At 36.6% G+C, this 19,840-nt stretch overlaps 1 protein-coding gene across 1 annotated transcript; it reads right to left on the bottom strand.

Annotated features, from left to right (window-relative positions):
- Positions 1 to 12,866: 12,866 nt before the first annotated feature.
- LOC127103684 (uncharacterized) lies at positions 12,867 to 17,622 on the bottom strand. The gene is made up of 3 exons (XM_051040924.1): positions 17,306 to 17,622; positions 16,072 to 17,023; positions 12,867 to 12,917 (listed from the first exon to the last, which is right to left on the bottom strand). The coding sequence occupies exons 1-3, from the start codon at positions 17,620 to 17,622 to the stop codon at positions 12,867 to 12,869; spliced, it is 1,320 nt and encodes a 439-aa protein (XP_050896881.1).
- Between the last annotated feature and the right edge of the window lie 2,218 nt (positions 17,623 to 19,840).

The following is a 19,840-nucleotide window of genomic DNA, read 5'->3' as shown; positions in this document are numbered from 1 at the left end:
TTTGTATTCTAAGATGATGACAATGAAAAAGGGAAGAAATAATATTATTTAGATTTATTTATTTATTTAGTTCAAATCCTATTATCTACGTGCTTGTTGATCCTCTATTTCTTACTCATGAATCTAGTTTATATTATTTTAGACCTGACACCAACATCATTGTTTTAAAAATCAAAGAGAATTGATTGGTTATACCAGTTGAATCGAGTATTGAAGGGGTTATTAGTATGATCTAATTATTGGATCGGATCAGTTATTGAACCAATGAAAACCGGCTAGAATTAGACAAAATCGATAAAAATCGAAAAATCAGTGATTTTGAAAAATTGACGGGTGAAATGCTTATTTTTTTTCTCAGACAAAATGATGGCTTTTTTATAATTAAAAAAAACATAAATAGACTTTGTTTAAAATTTATTTGGAACAATTTTCTCTCCTTTAAATTAAATTTATTAGATATATCTAATTATTTTGTTATTCCATTGATATTACAATTAAACTTTGTTCAATTTCTTTTTTGAATTTGTATTTTGTTGTGTGTGATGATTATGATTAGAATTTAAATTTAAAAAATGAACTTGTAAAATTATGATATTTTGAAATTTTAGAATTTTGTAGGTGTTGTTTTTAGAGATCGGGTCATTCAGTTCGATCAGTTTAATAACTATATAGTTTTATTATATAGACCGACCGCTTTATTCAACCGAGTTATTCGATTTAGTCCAGATTAACCATGTGGTTCGACTAATAAACCAGTGACCCAGTATCTTCCCCGATATGATGACCAATTTGATTTTTAAAACACTACTTAACACTAAGTCTAAGTTTAATGAGATACATAATAATTTGATATCCTGATTTTCAGGATCTACCATAATTGTGTCAATATATTACGATCTACTTTACTTAGTATCTCATCAATCTTCTTCTTTTATTTTTCTATGCCCTTTGTTTCTCCCATATCATTTTTTAACCTGCTCATACATCTGTAAGGTTGATGGTTATATGTTTGAGGCATTTTTCCTCTTTCTTTTTGTTTTCCCCTCGTTTTTTTGTTTCTCTCTAATCGACTTTGAAGCTTCTCATACATTTGTAACGTTGACAGTTATATGCTTGAGGTATTTTCCCTCTTTCTTACTATTTTCTCCTCATTTTTTGTTTCTCTCGGGTCGACTTTGAACCTACTCATACATTTATAAGGTTGATAATTATATGTTTGATGCATTTTTCATCCTTCTTACTATTTTCTCCTCGTTTGATGAAAATTGATTCTTCCATTTTTAACAGTCTCAAACCTTTTCTATGACATTTTTTTCCGCTTCAAACTTTCTATATTGTTAGTGAATTTTTCTTAGTGGAGTTTGATGGAAGAAAAAAAATAGAATGAGAATTCTTATAGATCGACCTTAATCATGGACACCACATCCTCCTCAGTGTGGTATTTTATTATGTAATGGGATAGTTGTAGCGGTAAATTCATGATCATCAAGTTATGGATAAGCAAGACATAAATAACAAGAGTCGCCACCGTGCTTTTATTGTTTCCAAGGGAAAAGGGAAAAGTATGAACAAAACTCATAAATAAGAAGTTTTCAAATCAAAACTAATAAAATGTCAGAGATTACAGGTAAGGGGGTTGGTTACACAGAGGGAAGGTGTTAGCATCCAAAGTGTCTTAGGTACTCCTAGGGAGCCCTTTCTTGTGTGCATATGTGTTTTTGTACAAATGATGTTTGCAAATAAATAGAATGGGAGGATGAGAAAAGAATTCATTAATTATATTTTTGTGTTTGACAAGACCTTCGGACTTGTGCCTACGTACCAACATAAAAATGAGGGATCAAAACCTCATAGTTCGTGGTATAAATTTCAAAGTGGATGCATTGATTTTAACAAAAATTAGGTTTGAAAGACACAAAGGCCTAAAATGGTTTGAATGAGTGTTAGTTCTTTTTGGATTTTGAAAATTTTAAGTCAAGTATAGTTAAGTCTATTTACAAGTTTGATTAAGAAAAGAAGTTTAAAAATGAAATGGCATAGGGCAAAAGTTTCTAGTTTGCAATATGGTCTAGGTTTAGAAAACACAAACACAAGCAAATAAGTTTTTTTTAAAGAAGGGAGAGATTTTGAAATTTAAGAAGTGGGGAGAAGATGAAGAGACTAATCCTAAGCGTAAATTTAAAAGTTGAGAGTTGAAATGATCTGACCAATGAGCTGCAATCCAATAGACAAGAATGTCATATAGAAACCCACAATTCCGTTGGACTTTAGAGTCAAGCAGCAAACAATGCCCAAAATATCAACTTGAAGAGCAATGCATCAAATAAAGATAACCCCATCCAAGCTTAGCAACTCCATGATCTTCTTCAAATTTGCCCAAGTAGCAGGTGAATCTCAAGATGCCATAAGTCACATGTTCAGAATAACAGCTTCACAATGATCATGTTGCAGATGAACTCAAATGAATCTTCAATGGTGTATCATATGAAGTTTCAAATCACAAGCACTTGGTTACATAAAAGTTGGCATTGGCTAAGTCCTTTGTATAGGGAGTGTTGCCTAAATTCTAAGTCCAATTGTCTCAGATCAAACCAACAGTCCACACAAGATAGTTTTTAGGGGTTTTGTTCTTATTATGTACATTAATGGTCAAAGACCACATAAACAAACACAAACAGAATATATCATAAAATATGGTCCAAGTGGGCAAAGTAAAAAATGACATTAACATAAACAATTAGAATGGTATGAATAATGGCAAATGAATAAGGCTTAAAAATAAAGTGCATTAAAAGTAAATGACTTGAAATTAAATGTTAGTTGTTAATGAGTTAGAAGTTAGTATTGCTTTTGCTTTTCTTTTTAAGTAATTCTTTGGAGAACACTCAACCTACTTATCACAAACATGGACCCTTGAACTAAAACATCTTCCAAAGGAAGGAAAAAAGGCCAAGTTTCCACACAATACCATGAAAGAGGGGAGACTTACAATCTCACTAACTAGAATGATATGCCTTTTGTGTCAAAAATTTAGCACTATATTAAGCAATCGTAATTGGACTTATGTAGAAGTCACAACTATTTGAGGAAGGACAATAAAATTTTGGTGTTAATGCATGTTAGAGACATAGTATAATGAACTATACTCATGAAACATACCACACACAAAAAGAATATGCAAAAGTGGGTGCCTAATATCATCCATATTTATGTTGATTTTGCAATCAACTAGCCTTAGGATATTGAGATATCATAGGTCCATGACATGAATGCATAAAGAAGGGGAATGAGATGAAGAGGGAGGAGAATTAGATCAAACTCAAATTGGACAAAGGAGGACTTTTACCAAATTAACATCATTCATTCATTTTGGGAGATGGAATGCACATTCCATCAATCCCCTAAATCCAATGATCTTAACTTAACAAAGTCAAATCAACCTTGACCAATGCCCAACAACACAAGTCAAACTTACAAAGTCAATCAAAATGGCTCTACACAATTTATTTGGCATTTATTCAATTAAAAATACCAAAAATAATACATTAAATTAAAAATGGTTGGTCAATTTCCTAAAACCTCATCAAAACACCAAAGAAATAGCCATGAGATTTATCATAGGCCAAACAAGGTCAAAGGACTTTGGAGAAAAAATTTCAGAATTTTTGGAAACTTAAAGTATTTTTAAACAATTAAAAATATTCACACAATCAATTAAATCATGAAAAATATTAATAATGATCCAAAAAACAATTTTAATTCAAAATATAAAAGAGGATTTTATTTTAAAAAAATTGGTGAAACTCTCATATTTTTTGGATCAATATTAAAATTAATATGAATTAATGAAAATCAAAGGAATACAAACTAAAATAAAAAAATCAAAAAAACGTGGACCACTTGATCTCCCTCATTAATTGAGGTGGTAAATCAAGTGGTCTGAAACGCGCAATCCACGATAGTCCTTAGTCAGCGCTCCACAACAATGGTCATCCAAACCAACGCTTATGATTAAAACATTTTAAACCAAATCAATGGTTCTGAATTGTGCCACATCACTGCCGGAGTCAAAGGCCGGTCATCTTCTCCAATGACCCTGGCCGGACTGGTTCAAACATCACCATGACTTAAATGAAAAAAGAGGACAGGATCTGAAAGATAAAATGGCGTAGATCACGAATATCACCTCAATTTTAACTAACTCTAAATATATTGAGAGATATGTGGAGTTGAATTTTGAGGTGTGTCAACTGAGTTGCTTCGATTTGACCTCAAAGCAACTCAATCTTTTTGCCTACATTGGTAGGAATTTAGACAACCAAAGATCCAAGAGAATTGATGAGAATTGAGTGAGAATCGAAGAGAAGAAAAAATCTGGAAAATACCTTCAATGATGTGTAGAACTTGATCTCTCTTGCTTCAATTCGTGTTTGATCTTGCTCCAATAGATTGCAGAAGTGGCTTAGGATTGGTACAAAGCTTTGGATCATGGAGTTTTTGAATCTCCAAACAGTGAGATTCAAACTCAATTTTCAAATAAAAATTCTCAGATTTTCCTTTCAAATCTGAGGGTTTGAAGAGTGGAGGCAAAGCTAGCACGCAAGGGTCCTTGGAAATGAGCACAGAGGGCCTCTATTTATAGCAAAATGGAATGTTATTTGCACACTTGAAATTTTGTCCAAATTTAGCAATGCCATGTTCATGCTTTCATGGGCGTGTACAGGCCCATGAAGCAATGCAATTAAGTACAAAATCAATTGTACCGAGGTTTTAAACAAGCTTGAATGGCAAGGCAAGCTTATGTGATCAATTGAATATTTGATTTTTCCAACTGATGCAGGCCTGTTAACATCATGCGCAACCCTATCCAACCTTGTCCAAAATGAATGAGTTAGGACTCTTTGGAAAGCTTAGATTAAGAGGAACAAGTCTTATGTTGAACACTTTTCCATTTGGAACTTGTATCATGGTGAATTTTGAGGTGGAAATTTGTAAATTTTAACATGTTGAAATTTTTTCTAAGTGTCAAGTCACATACTTCATCATTCCACCTTGCTTAACTTTTTATGTGAGCTCCTAATGAGAAAAGTGTCTTCCTAAAGTTGTAGATTTTTTAAATACCTTCAAAATGGTTACCAATTTGACATCATTTAGATTTAGAATGAGTGAGTTATGCATTTTTGAAGTTGAGGAAAATCACTTGTTCAATGATATTGGTCCAAAATGACCTATAATGTATCCTCATATCACATGCTCATAAAAGTTGATTTAGCTCTCACTCCAAACATAAAAGTTGAAGTAGACACCTCGAATTTGATTGTGCAACTTGGAAATCTTTCATCTCATAAAAAATGAGCAAGTCATGGCCTTGGGAAGTTGACTCTCAAATTAGGGTTTAGACAAAATGGCCTATAATGTTTCAACATAGAAAATGACTTTACAAGCAAAATTAGCTCTAGACCTCAACATTAAAGTTGTTTGTAATATCATTTAGAGTAACGTTGCTCTTGTAATCATTTTCATATGATGCAAATTGTAGGAGATAGGGTCTAGGGAGACCCACTTTTTATTAGATGAATTCATCTGGCCAACCACCATCAACCAACTTGCTAACATGCAATTCTCTTGACTTTTAGGATCATGGTAGATCATATATGCATAAGATGATGAATTTTAAAGTGTATCTTGAGAAATTTTATCAATTGGTGAAGAAGCTTGTTGAAGAAGTTACTCAAGATACCCAGATGAACTAGGGTTTCCAAGACAAATCAATTCCAAACTCTTGAAGAAATATTGATCAAACTAACATGTAAAGATCATTGGGACTCATATATGATGCTTAGAGACAATGTGGATCATTCCTTGGTTAGTGCTCTTAGCCATGAGGGTCTTAAACCCTATATGTGAACTTGATAGATCAATGGTGATCATGCCCTACTTACAAAAGAGTTAGGCAAATGTACAAACACATTTTTGGTATTTTGGTTAGTAAAAAAAATGATAATATACAAGTATGATACAATCACGTGGTGCTTGGTGATCTCTCCCAAAAAAACCCAATGAAAGAGGGGTAAGGAGGACGTCAGGGTATGATCCCAATGCTAATGCTTATGATGAAATTGCATGAGGGGTTTTAGGGTCGAAATTGGGGTCTTACAATAGTATTATTTGACTATAAGAAGGAAGGACCACAAATACAATATGAAAGCGTATCGCCTCAATATTGATCAGGTGCCTAGCGCATGCGGGTAGATCTCCTAATACGTGGATGAGAATGCCTGGATCCGGGTGAGAAATCGCCCAATTGGGCTTAGGCCTCCTGAACTAACTCTCATTATCTACTTACTTAATAAATGTGGAAGATGATGTGTCCTAGCAACAATTTATCAAGGATGAGTCAAGGAAGGATAAACATTTTCCCTTGATTCTATGGGGAATGAATCTCGTTTTTGTTATGTTTCCTAGTCATGGAGCTAGGGTAGTCTGCTCTCTAGCCCCAACCAAGAAGTTTCTATAAATACCTCATCCTTAAGATTGAGAAGGTATCTTCATCTTTTACAAAGGAAATTATATACAAAGTTTGTCATAAACTTACGAGAGCTAGCCCTTAACGAGTTAAATACCCTAAGCACTTAGACAACCCTTAAAACACACGGATATTCCTTCACTGTACTTTTTATCAAGTACAATTGGAGCTCATTCTAGAGCCTGGTAAAATAGACATGGGCTACACCCGTAACCAACAATCAATTCCTAGGACCCCTCTATCACCTTCGTCGGTATTGTGACTAGACGAGCCAATACTTCCGTCGACAGTAGCTCTAATAGTGATTGTGAGCCTATATCATATATGAGTGATGTTATGGATGATTTCTGTCGCCACAACGAGGCGTTGGAGAGTGATGTCTTCCACCTCCAACAACTCCAATAAGAGAATGATCCTATGAAGGAGACATAAATCTTGTATCCCTAATCTATCTCTGATGAGATTTAGGGATCCCTCATACCATAAAACTTCAAGCCGCCCTTACTCACAAAGTTTGATGGAAGAAGGGACCCTCGGGAACATGTCGCCTCCATATCACACATATGGTGATCATTGGAGCCTTAGACTCTCTAAATTAAAAGATTCTTCTCCAGTGCCTTGAGGGGTGGTGTACTAAGGAGATTTATGAGCTTACTCAACTTATTAGTTACCCGCTATACAAGCTGGTGAAGAAGCTAGCTCATTAATTCTAGGCAAGAAAGCACAAGAAGATGGCCACCACCAGCTTGTTCAATGTCCATTAGGGATTTTCATGATACTTCAAGAATTATTTCACCTATTTTAACGAGAGATGTTTGTAAGGGCTTTAAAAAATGGATGAAGGATTCGACACTTTAATGAATCACTCGTCCAGGAACCGGCAGCATCCATGATAGAAGTCGTGACGCACGCTAAATGCTCACTAAGTATGAGGAGAGTAATTTTGAGGAAAAGGCAAGTGATACCAAGAAGCGGGCATATGGATCTCTTGATTCATCAAAACAACAGCAGAATAGCAATTACCCATTGTCCATAAGAGATAGGGTGACCTTCATGTACAGTGGCAGACCTATAGAGAGATTCACACCATTTAATATCTTCCAGGAGCATATTTGATAAGAAGTCTTGCATACTCACAACATTGCTCCTCCTCTATCCCCTAAGTATGACATTATGGGGATGGATTCAGGAAGATAGTGAAAATATTATAATATGAAAGGACCCCACTGTGTGGATTAGTACCAAAAGTATAAGGAGATCAAACGACTTATCCTGGAAAGTCATCTTAAGTGGTATGTTTGGGATGGTTTCCACCAATCATCAGGTACATCCATAAGTCAAGGGAGAGACACCGTAGGAGCCTCGGGTCTAGGAAGTTCAAAGAGTTGGATAGGGGTGATGAGGATAGAATTTCCCTCCATACCATCAATACCATATCAATAGGTTTCACGAAGGAAAGAGAGACTCACTCCTCTCAAAATAGGTATGCTCACTATGTTATGGAAGTAGAAGAATCTCTAGTCAAGACCAAGCTAAGGCCGAAGAAATACAAAGGATCCAAAATCACCTTTTCTAAGAAGGGTGAATTAGGAAAACATCCCCATGATAATGATCATGTGGTGATAACAATGCATTGTGACGATTGAGAAATCAAGTGCGTTCTTATTGATCAGGTAGTTCACCTGATTATATTTATTGGGATGCTTTTGAACGGATAAAACTGGACCCATAAAACCTTAGGGCATCAAGTGTTCACTTTTTGGTTTCTCAAAACCAAAAGACCTAAGGGCTTTCCATGTCTCATATGTGCAAGTAAATGGATACATTGCCCTCAAAATTGTCTTCGAGTTTGAAGGAATTGTAAAGATGATCAACGTATGGTATCTTGTGGTAGAGACCCCTTATTTATACAATATAATAATAAGGGAATGCTCTTTCACTATTTTTGAAGCCTCCACATCAATAGTGTACCTATGGAGACCTGGAAACATTGTGAAGATGTTATCATAAGGTTTAGGTTGAAGAGGGCGATGATGGTTGTGGTCCATGCTCAATAGTAAAATGTGTAGGGAGTAAACACCATGAGTATGATCTTAAGCGTGAAACCCATAAGGGAGAAGCTGAAACCTATTGAAGATTGTGCCACCAAGCAATATGCCCCCACTTCAAGGTTGTAGGAAGAAATATTGATCACCCTGTTCGAAGAAAGCATAGCTCTCTTAGAAGAGATCGTCAGCAAGATCGGAAGGCTAGGAAGATCCAAGACTATTTTCTAGTTAGTTATATTAAATGTTGGATAAGGTGAGGGATTGTATTTTCTGCTTGTTGTCGTACCTCGAAAAAATGTGAGAACACGACCTAGCGAATCGGAATCACACGCTCGCAATGATGGGCTGAACAGAGTCACACCCGAACTTTATTTATTCCTAAAAGGAAAGGGGAAATATCGATAAAACCCAAGAAAGAACGAAAATGATTATGGTCGTCGCAACCAAATCAGGGTTCGGGAGTCGATTACGCAAGGGGAAGGTATTAGCACCCCTCACGTCCGTTATACTCAATGAGAATCGTTAGGTTAGTTATGCGTGTTAGTGTTAGTTTGTAATGTTAGGCTTCTCACGTTATTAGGTGGGAAAGAAAGAATAGAAGGAGGCTAAAGCTATATTTTTTATTAATGGGCCTGACAAGATTTACAAATCCTGCTCCTACGTATCTCCGGTGCAATAAAGAACTCAAGGCTTACGTAGTTCTGGGTAGAAAATGTTTGTTTGTTGGTCGATTTTAGCGAAATCTACTTTGTGTCAATCGATGAAAACATTGTTGGACTACCCAAAACAAGTGGAGAAGGAGATGTTTGCATCACGGCCGAATGGATTTATAAATCATCATTCGCGGGCAACGTCACAAGCTTGCTCACACGTTCAAATGGATGAAACATTGCTTTGCATAATATTGAAACAAAATACCTTTCGTTTTAGAAAGGGTTTAAGGGTCAATCGCACGACGGAGAGAAAAGGTTTGATTGGTTTGAATGTGTTTTGAGTAATGGTGAGAACTTGGATGGGCGAGATATCCATCTCGAATCCTAGTCTAAGGAGTGCATGGTATCCACCCCGTTCCATTTCCATATTATTTGCAAAAGTATTTTAATAAGAATTAAGTGTTTTTGAATTTAATTGAGAAAGGGTTTGAAGAAACCTCATTGACAATTTTGGATGATGGCGAGAGCTAAGATAAGCGAGATATCCATCTCGAATCCTAGTCTTAGGAGTGCGTGGTATCCACCACGTTCCATTTCCATTTTTATTGAAAAGTGTTAAATAGGAATTAATTATTTTTGAGTTTTTATTATGAAAATGGCTTGATGTCGGATCAAGCATTTGATGAGCGATTGAGAAAGATTTGAATGACACAGTTTGAAAGAAATGGAATAGATAGAAACTTATTAATAGAAATGGATGGATTTGTTTATTGAGAAAATACTCGACGTTGGATCGAGTCATTATTTTTGATATTTTTGAAAAGAAATTGATTTTATTCTTGTGTTAGTAACTAGCTAAACAATCAAGCAATAAAGAAATAAAAACAGTAAAATTATTACATGCCATGGGAATGGGGGTACATTTGGTCGAATGGGGATTCAAGATAGTGAAACAAATAAGTCGAGCCCAATCAACAAACAAGCAATGCATGCGTGTAGGTGCAAGAGTAACGTATCATTGTAAGAAGACCTAAGAGTAAGCGTGGTGTGCGCATCTAGGAAGCTACGTGCAGTTGGTTGCGATGCTTAAAAGCGATCGACTTATGGTAGAAGATGACTCGTAATCGAGTATTAGTTCTTTTGAAAAAGTTTTTTTTTATGCATGATAGAGATAATCAAACAAAGATAAAAAAGGTAAAGAGTAGAATTATTTACAATAATAGGGAGTAGGATACATTTTTATCAAATGGGGATGAAACCACAATCTTCTAAGTCCGCTATTTTTTGTCCTTTTAATTTTATCATGTTTTTGTATTTTGAATAATAATAATAATAATAATAAAAGGTCAACATGCACTATGTAAAAAGATGATTAAAAGATGATTTAAAATAGATTATAATGCATAAACGAGAATAAGGAAAATTAAAATTGAATTGAACATGCACCATATATATACATCATTGATTTACTATATTAATAATATTAATATATAAGAAAATTACAATATTAATATATACAAACCCTTTTTTTAAGTATATACAGTATAATCTATACATATATATATATATATATATATATATATATATATATATATATATATATATATATATATATATATATATATAATAATTGCAATACGTATAGAAAATATAATTTGTATTACGTTACTGTATAAACCAATAAATGAACAAAATAAGTGGATGGAAACGTAAATAAATAAGTGGATAGAAACAAAATATGTATAAACCAGTAAACAAACAACAATGCATTACTATGTTACTAGATGGGCTAAAAATCTACATCCTCAGGCCCAACAATAAATAAATAAAATAAATAAATAAATAAAGAATAAACCAAAATAAATAGAAACAATAAGATCATAGCAAATGAAAACAAAAAATAAATAAGTGGATATAAACAAAACAATAAACCCAGAAAGCAAACGCAAATGGAAATGCTCACTTTTTCACACGGCCAGTTTATGCTCCAGAAACATTTGAGTTGAAAAAGAAAAAAAATTGAACGGAAGGTATTGCGTTTTGTTGTTTACCGCAAGGGGTTCAAAGGTTGAGAGAGGAAAAAATGAGGTTTATGAAGGCTTGGTCTCATGGTAGTAAGGGTTTACTGTTGTGGTAGGAAATACTTTTTCGGTAGCACGGCGGAGGAATAAGAGTGGGGTATTTGGAGGTAGGAAAATGAAAGGAGTATGGTATGCGTTTTTGTTTTTAAAAAATCCACTGGAGAGGTTGTTGGGTACCGATGGAATGAAAAAAGAAGGATTTTTTATTATTAAAAGTGAATAGGACAAACTCTTTTCTCCTCTGTTATTTGCATGCCCAAAAATAATAATGGGATGAATGAATGGGGTCTCCCCTTTTCTAATTTATGTTTTTATTTATTCCTTCTCTAGTATCTCCTTCCACTATAAAACAAAGAAAAATGTGTAATCGTTGCTAGTGCCGCCTAAGGTGAACGGGTGATATCCAGCTGGCCACGTGAGTGGTCCCTAACAGAAAAGACAAAAAAAAAACCATTTCCCCTCTTCTCTGCTGGCTCTTATTGTTTTTTGAAATTGGAAAAAAGTCCAAAGCCGCAGTCGCGTGGAGATTAAGTGGTCTCAAGGTGTGAATAAAGTCCCACTAGCTATTTGTGACTCCTCTTGAAAATGGGAAAAATCTTTTTATTGGGTGAGGCACACGTCACACTTATGTTGGAAAAATGAGAGATATGTTTCTCTTATTAATTGTTTTGAAACATAAAATATGATAAATAAAAATGCTCAATCTAAAATCAAACTAAATGCACAAATAATTCTAACTGATTGGCCTGATTATTTTGACTAAAAAAAAGGAAATGAATGGGTCACAAATGAATAAAAAATCGGGCGTAAAAGTGCTCAAAAAATTAAAATGATTGTACCACAACGATCAGCGCGAAATATACTTATTGAAAAAAAAACAGCGTTTCTTTTAATTTTGAAATAATTTCTGACCGGTTGAACGGGCTCGAGCGGATTTAAAAGTGGCCAAAACATTAGTCGAACAAAAATTCGAGCATACTAGATTAAACTAGACGAAACGTAGATTAATAAAACCGATGTCTGCAAGCTTGATTTTAAAAAATTGCGTCTACTGATTTGATGCACATCTGTCAATTAATTCAACCGGTTCGCCTGTAATTCCAAAATAAATATTTCGACTGATACTCTAAGCATTATGCGGTATGGAATGCATGTTATGCTATGTAGAAATGCAATGGTTATGATGAATGTGTTGAATCGGCGATTCAGGGTCAAAATCGGGGTGTGACAGTTGCCCCTATTTAAGTATCTTCAACCAGAGAATATGAAGTAGGACACCCTTCATATGATCATAGGAGGAGATAATTAAATACTAAGAAGACCCGGATTTTGATCCTGAAATGAAAATGCTACGATATGATACGATACCCTTAACAAGAGATGTTATACCAGACAAACCAATTTGTGGGGAATACTGATGGCCCACAGAGAAACAGACAAAATAGGGTAAAACAACTCGCTAGAGAGTCAGACACACCCTGGGGAGTACTCAAAGTGAAAGTTGATAACTGACACTTAGAATACAAGAGATTTCGTCAGTAAGTTCACACATAACTTACTAATAACTCAAATATTTTAAGAAAATTTCCACAACAGGTTCATACATGACCTGAAAACCATGGAATAATCAAAGAAAAAAAATTCAAAAATAGGTTCATACATGACCTGGTAATACTAGAATAAAAGGTTCAGCAACAGGTTCATACATGACCTGACAATGCTAGGGAATATCAAAAATAGTTCCGACAGCAGGTTCAAACATGATCTGGCAACATCAGAAAATTCAAAGAGAGTATATCAACAAGTTCATACATGACCTGGTGACAACTTGAATATCTTTGACAAATCTGAAGACCTCTCACAAGAAAATCATCCAATCAAAGATTCTGGAAGTTCCTATCAATGAAAGGGTCCAAACGACAAATTTGAGGAAATAATGGAGCTCACAGGATGGAAAATTCTTTGTAGGTGCCAACAACCATTGGACTTATATCGTAAGTGCAGGTTACAACCAACTTCAAACAGATTGGTTCCAGTTACAACTCGGCTCGAAAGGGTACCAGTAACAACTGGATTTGAAAACCAGATGCCAGTCACAACTGGACTTAACAGGTAAATGCCAATAACAATTGGACTTGCAAACAAAGGTGGTGATAACGATTTAAAATACCATTTACAAATGGACTTTAACATAGTGTCAGTTACAACTATGCTTGAGATACCAATTACAATTGGATAAGATGCTGGTGACATCTAGATTTTAAAAGTTTACAGTTACAACTGGTCTTCAAAATTTGAGCTCCAGTTACGACTGGACTGAACAGGTAATCCCAATAACAATTGGACTTGCAAACAAATGTTGGTTACGACCATACTTATTGGTACCAATTACCATTGGATTTTGAAAACAAAATGCTAGTTACAACTGGACTTGAGAGGTAATGCCACTAACAATTGGACTTGCAGACAACGCTGGTTACAACCCGACTTTAAAAGGTACCAGTTACAACTAGATTTGGAAATGGGACGCCCGTTACAACTGGACTTGATAAAAGACATTGGTGACAACCAGATTTAAAGAGATATCAGTTACAAATGGATTTGGTCAAAGACACTGGTAACAACCAGACTTAACAAACGATGCCAGTAACAACTGGACTTAGAGGTCAAGGGATACAACAACCACGAGACCTGAGATTATGCAAATGAGCACGAAGTATACTTCGGGCTAGGCATGATTTTTATTTGGCTTATATGCATGATGTATGAATGATCATGATATGAAAATGCTGATAACATGCAGATCGGGAGTTTAAAGAAGGCTTTATGGAGGTGTTGAATCCTCAACACCGACGAATCAAACAAATGGAGCGATGATAGACGCATCAAAGGGATCTATCAAGCTGAACAGTTAAACTGGCTCAGTAATCCTTTCGGAGAATGATAAATTCGTGCTCTCTGGGGATATATGTTGATTATCCAGAAGAAGTCTGCAACTTGAGACTTGCGGGGAAAAACGAAAGATTTCCTTTTAATATCTCCACATGTCAAAGCAAAAATCGTGTTTCTCAATATGTTAAAAAATTCTTTTTAAGTTCAAAATTTCATTATTAACAAATAAATGGCATTTTGCATATCAAAGAAAATCAAGAAAAATAGCAAATGATAGAAATTTATAAGCAAACTTGTGTTTATTCAAGAATGGTAGCACACAAATGGTGTAGCTCCATGGAATGTTACAAATTCATAAAATGGCAACGGGAAAAAGGTTTACATTGAATCACAATGACTACTACAATCCCTAATAACAATGACTCCACGAGACTTCGCTTCTGAAGGGAGTAACTAGATTGATCTTCCATCTTTGGCTCTTCTGTGTTGATCGTGACGATTGGTGCAGTCTATGCCTTTTGTCCCTAATTTTTGCCTGGATCGCCCTTTCGGGTTTTCAATCCACCGGGACGCTCTTTTCTTGCCTAAGTCGCCCTTTCAAGTTTTCAACTTAGCGAGCTACCATTTTTATTATTATCCCTAACTTTTTCCTGGACCGCCCTTTCGGGTTTTCAATCCACCGGGATACCCATTTTTGCCTAAGTCGCCCTTTTAGGTTTTTGACTTAGCGGGTTTTGTTAGGCATAGTATCTTTTAACTGCATCAGAGTTCATAGGGTGAATGAGCTCTTCTCCATCCAAAGTTGTGAGAAATAGAGCACCTCGAGAGTATGCTCTCTTTACAACGTATGGGCCTTTATAGTTGGGAGTCCACTTCCCACGTGAATCTTTGTGTACTAGCAAGATCTTCTTGAGCATGAGATCCCCTTCCTTGAACTCTCAAGGACGGACCTTCTTGTCAAAAGCTTTCTTGATTCGTTGTTGGTACAATTGTCCATGGAACAGAGCGGTCATACGCTTCTCATCAATGAGGTAAAGTTGATCATAACTGTTCTGGATCCATTCAGCTTCATCTAACTTGGTCTCCATCAATATTCTCATTGATGGTATCTCTACTTCGACTGGAAGAACTGCTTCCATCCCATATATCCAGGAGAATGGGTTTGCTCCTGTTGAAGTGCGGACTGAGGTCTGGTATCCATGCAAAGCAAAGGGTAGCATCTCGTGCTAATCCTTATAAGTTTTCACCATCTTTTGTAGGATCTTCTTGATGTTTTTGTTGGCATCTTCAACAACACTGTTCATCTTTGGGCGATATGGAGAAGAATTATGGTGGTCAATCTTGAAACTCTCACATAATTCTGTCATTGTCTTATTGTTCAAGTTTGAACCGTTGTCGGTGATGATCTTGTTTGGGATTCCATAGCGGCAGATAATCTCCTTCTTGATAAAACGAGCGACCACATGTCTTGTCACATTGGTGTACGAAGCAACCTTCACCCATTTAGTAAAGTAATCAAAGGAAACCAGGATGAAGCGATGACCATTGTAAGCCTTAGGGTCTATAACACCAATCATGTCGATGCTCCACATTGAGAAGGGCCAAGGCGATGTTAAAACATTCAGCAGTGTTGGCGGTACATGCACTTTATCAGCATAAATCTGACATTTATGACATTTTCTAGCATAGCTGAAACAATCAGACTCCATGGTCAACCAGTAATAGCCAGCTCTCAAAATTTTCTTGGCCATGGCATGTCCATTAGCATGGGTTCCAAAGGATCCTTCATGAATCTCCTTGATTAACATGTCTTCTTCGTGTCTATCCATGCGTCTGAGCATAACCATGTCATGGTTTCTCTTGTAAAGCACATCATTACTGAAAAAGAATTTGGATGACAACCTCCTCAGCATTTTCTTATCCAACAACGTAGCATCTTCTGAATACTCTTGACTTTGAAGATATCGCTTGATATCATGAAACCATGGTTTACCATCAGTTTCTTCTTTAATCGATTGACAGTAGGCATGCTCATCCCTTCGCTCTATTCGATAAACTGGAGCTTCATTGCGGAATTTGACTTGGTACATTGATGTTAATGTTGCCAAAGCGTCAGCCACTTGATTTTCTACTCTTGGGATGTGATAGAAAGTGATATCGTCAAAGTATTCAATCAGTTTTACAACATGAGCACGATACGGGATCAAATTTGCATCACATGTCACCCATTCACCTTTGACCTGATAGATCACTAAGGCTAAGTCTCCATACACCTCAAGGATCTTGATTCGGAGGTCAATTGTAGCTTCAATACCAAGGATACAAGCTTCATGCTCTGCGACATTATTCGTAAAATCAAAGCACAACCTTGTTATGAAAGGGGTAAAGCCACCATTTGGATTCATTAAAACAGCTCCCACACCATGACCACTGTAATTGGAGGAGCCATCGAACGCGAGCTTCCATCGAGATCCTGGTTCTGGTCCTTCATCTGGGCCTGGGATCTCACAATCCTTTATCACCATTATATCCTCATCGAGGAAATCAAACTTCAATGGCTGATAGTCTTCAACTGGTTGGTGAGCGAGATACTCTGCTAAAACACTTCCCTTGATTGCTTTCTGGGTTACATACTGGATGTGGTATTCTGACAAGAGCATCTGCCAACGGGAAAGTCTTCCAATTAAGGCGGGTTTGTCAAAGATATACTTTATTGGATCCATTTTCGAGATCAGCAAAGTAGTATGGCAAATCATATACTGCCTCAAATGACCAGCGGCCCATGCTAGCGCGTAACAAGTCTTCTCCAAAAGCGAATATCGACTTTTACAATCAGTAAACTTTTTACTCAGATAGTAAATAGCATGTTCTTTCTGACTAGTTTCATCATGTTACCCCATCACGCATCCCATTGACCCTTCAAGCACAGTCAGATACATGATTAATGGCTTTCCTGGGACAGGTGGAATCAAAATAGGAGGCTCTTGCAAGTATTGATGGATCTTCTCAAAAGCACTTTGACAATCAGAATTCCATTCAATAGCTTGATCTTTTTGAAGCAATTTGAAGATTGGCTCACACGTGGCCGTCATATGTGAGATAAACCTTGATATGTAATTCAAACGTCCAAGGAAACCTCTAACTTCTCGCTCGGCGCGTGGAGCATGCATTTCTTGTATAGCTCGGACCTTGTCACGGTCTACCTCGATACCTCTTTGACTAACGATGAAACCAAGCAACTTTCCCGAACGGACCCCAAATGTGCATTTTGCAGGGTTTAATCGTAGTCTGAACTTTCTGAAGCGTTCAAACAGCTTCTTCAGATGGTTCAAATGATCTTCTTCATTCTGAGATTTAGCGATCATGTCATCGGCGTAGACTTTTATCTCCTTGCGTATCATATCATGGAAAAGAGTGACCATAGGTCTTTGGTAAGTTGCCCCGACATTTTTGAGACCGAAAGGCATCACCTTGTAGCAAAAAGATCCCCAAGGGGTAATAAAAGTGGTCTTCTCCATGTCATCTGGAGCCATCTTGATTTGATTATATCCAGAAAATCCATCCATAAAGAAGAATACATCAAAACTTGCAGTGTTGTCTACTAGAGTATCAATGTGTGGTAGAGGGAAATCGTCCTTTGGACTAGCTTTGTTTAGATCCCTATAGTCAACACACATCCTCACCTTGCCATCCTTTTTAGGAATAGGTACAATATTAGTTACCCATTGTGGGTACTTCGCTACTGCGAGGAAACTAGCGTCAAACTGTCGTTTGACTTCTTCACAAATCTTCAGAGCCATATCTGGTCTTGTTCTTCGGAGTTTCTGTTTTACTGGCGGGCAGTCTGGCTGAAGCGAAAGCTTGTGTTCAATGATGTCGGTGTCTAGGCCTGGCATATCCTGGTATGACCATGCAAATACATCCACATATTCTTGTAGCAGCTTAACCATCTCTCTTTGACGCTTGCTTCAAGTGTGGTCCCGACTTTGACTTCTTTCTTCTCTTCCTCTGTGCCAAGGTTGATTGTTTCCACTGGTTCTTCATGTGGCTGAAGGGCTTTGGACTCGTGCTCGAGCAACCTTGCCAATCCGTCGGGGATGTAACAATCTTCCTCACCCTCTTCTTCTGCTTGGTAGATAGGGGATTCAAAGTTATAATAAGGAGTAGAGTCATTGGATTCAACGGGGTTATGATTTATTCTGCATGTTTGGATGATTGATTTTTTTTAGAAAAGTAAAAATAAAAGATGCACAAATGGAAAAAGATTTGTTTTTGAAAAGATTGCCATTTTCTTAAGAGAAAGCAAATAAATGAATAATAAGAATTTTACAAAATGCCTTTTATTCACTGATAATGATTATTTGAAAATGAAAAGGGGCCCTACAACACGATCCATTAGCCTTGGGAAGAGCTAAGGATTTGAAAGGAAAAACAACAATTATTACTTTGACAAAGGAAAAATTTTAGGGATCTCAACTGCCTTCCAATTGTTCAAAGTTGTCTCACACCGGTAAACCAAACATGACTTATCTTCATCTTCGGTGTTGTCTTCAATCGCGTTGACCTGATCTCCATGGATGAATCCGGTATTGAGGAATACTTCCTGGATGCTTAGGGTTTCGTCCTTTGTAGGGACCCACGCTTCTTTCACGGAGGAAGGCACATATCCCAGACCAAAACGATCATGCTTCTAACGAACATCAATAAGTTGACCCCAACCTTCAAGGTTTCCTCCTTCAATGCTAGACCTTGCACTTTTCAGAGAAGCGAAAGATGAACAAGCTTTCCCAACAGGGTCCTTCATCTCCCCAAAAGTGTTGTTGGCCATTTCAATAGCTTGGAAAGAAGTTTCCAAAGCATCCTCATCAGCCTCGATATACCTGAAGGATGAAAGGTGACTGACCACAAAGTCCTCCACTCCAGAAATGATGATCAATTTATTGTCCACTACAAACTTCATTTTCTGATGTAAAATGGAGGTAACTTCCCCTGCAGCATGAATCCATGGACGCCCCAATAAGCAGCTATACGCTGGATTAATATCCATTATTTGGAAAGTAATCGAGAATATGTGAGGGCCAATCAATATGGGCAGTTCTACCTCTCCAATCACGGTTCTCCAGGAACCATCAAAAGCTTTTACTATCAAGGCACTAGGCTTCACAGCTGGTCCTGGATAAGATAACTTGGCAAGCATTATCTTTGGCATCACATTTAAAGAAGATCTGATATCAACCAAAACTCTTGCCAAAGCATCATCTTTGCACTTCACTGAGATATGGAGAGCACGGTCCTGATTTTGTCCATCTTCAGGTAATTCTTCTCCACTAAAGCTTAAAGTATTGCAAGTTGTGATGTTCGCAACCACCCCATCAAACTGGTTTACTCTTATGATTTGTGTTACATGAGCTTGGGAAAACACCTTCAACAAAGCCCCCCTATAGGCTTGGGAGTTAAATAGTAGAGACAAAATAAAAATCTTAGATGGTGTCTGATGCAGCTGATCCATAACCTTGTAATCACTTCTCTTGATCAACTTCAAGAATTCAACAACATCTTCAGATTGGATCACTTCGGGTTATTTAACAGGAGCTATAACTGTAGATTCCTTGACTGGCACTTGAGGAGTCACATTGAATT

The sequence above is a fragment of the Lathyrus oleraceus genome, chromosome 7 (assembly GCF_024323335.1).
Source record: "Lathyrus oleraceus cultivar Zhongwan6 chromosome 7, CAAS_Psat_ZW6_1.0, whole genome shotgun sequence".
NCBI lineage: Eukaryota > Viridiplantae > Streptophyta > Magnoliopsida > Fabales > Fabaceae > Lathyrus > Lathyrus oleraceus.
The sequence above is the reverse complement of the archived record's forward strand: the minus strand, read 5'-3'. Positions and strand labels throughout refer to the sequence as shown.

What these genes read in the sequence shown, in the direction of transcription:
- LOC127103684 (XM_051040924.1), bottom strand. Translation starts at nt 17,622, where the DNA reads ATGGTCACTCTTTTCCATGATATGATACGCAAGGAGATAAAAGTCTAC. An exon ending in CGTTTGAATTACATATCAAG is followed by an intron (nt 17,024 to 17,305) that starts GTTTATCTCACA and finishes TGATTGTAAAAG; the next exon opens with TCGATATTCGCTTTTGGAGA. An exon ending in AATTCTTTTTCAGTAATGAT is followed by an intron (nt 12,918 to 16,071) that starts GTGCTTTACAAG and finishes CATGGTTTTCAG; the next exon opens with GTCATGTATGAACCTGTTGT.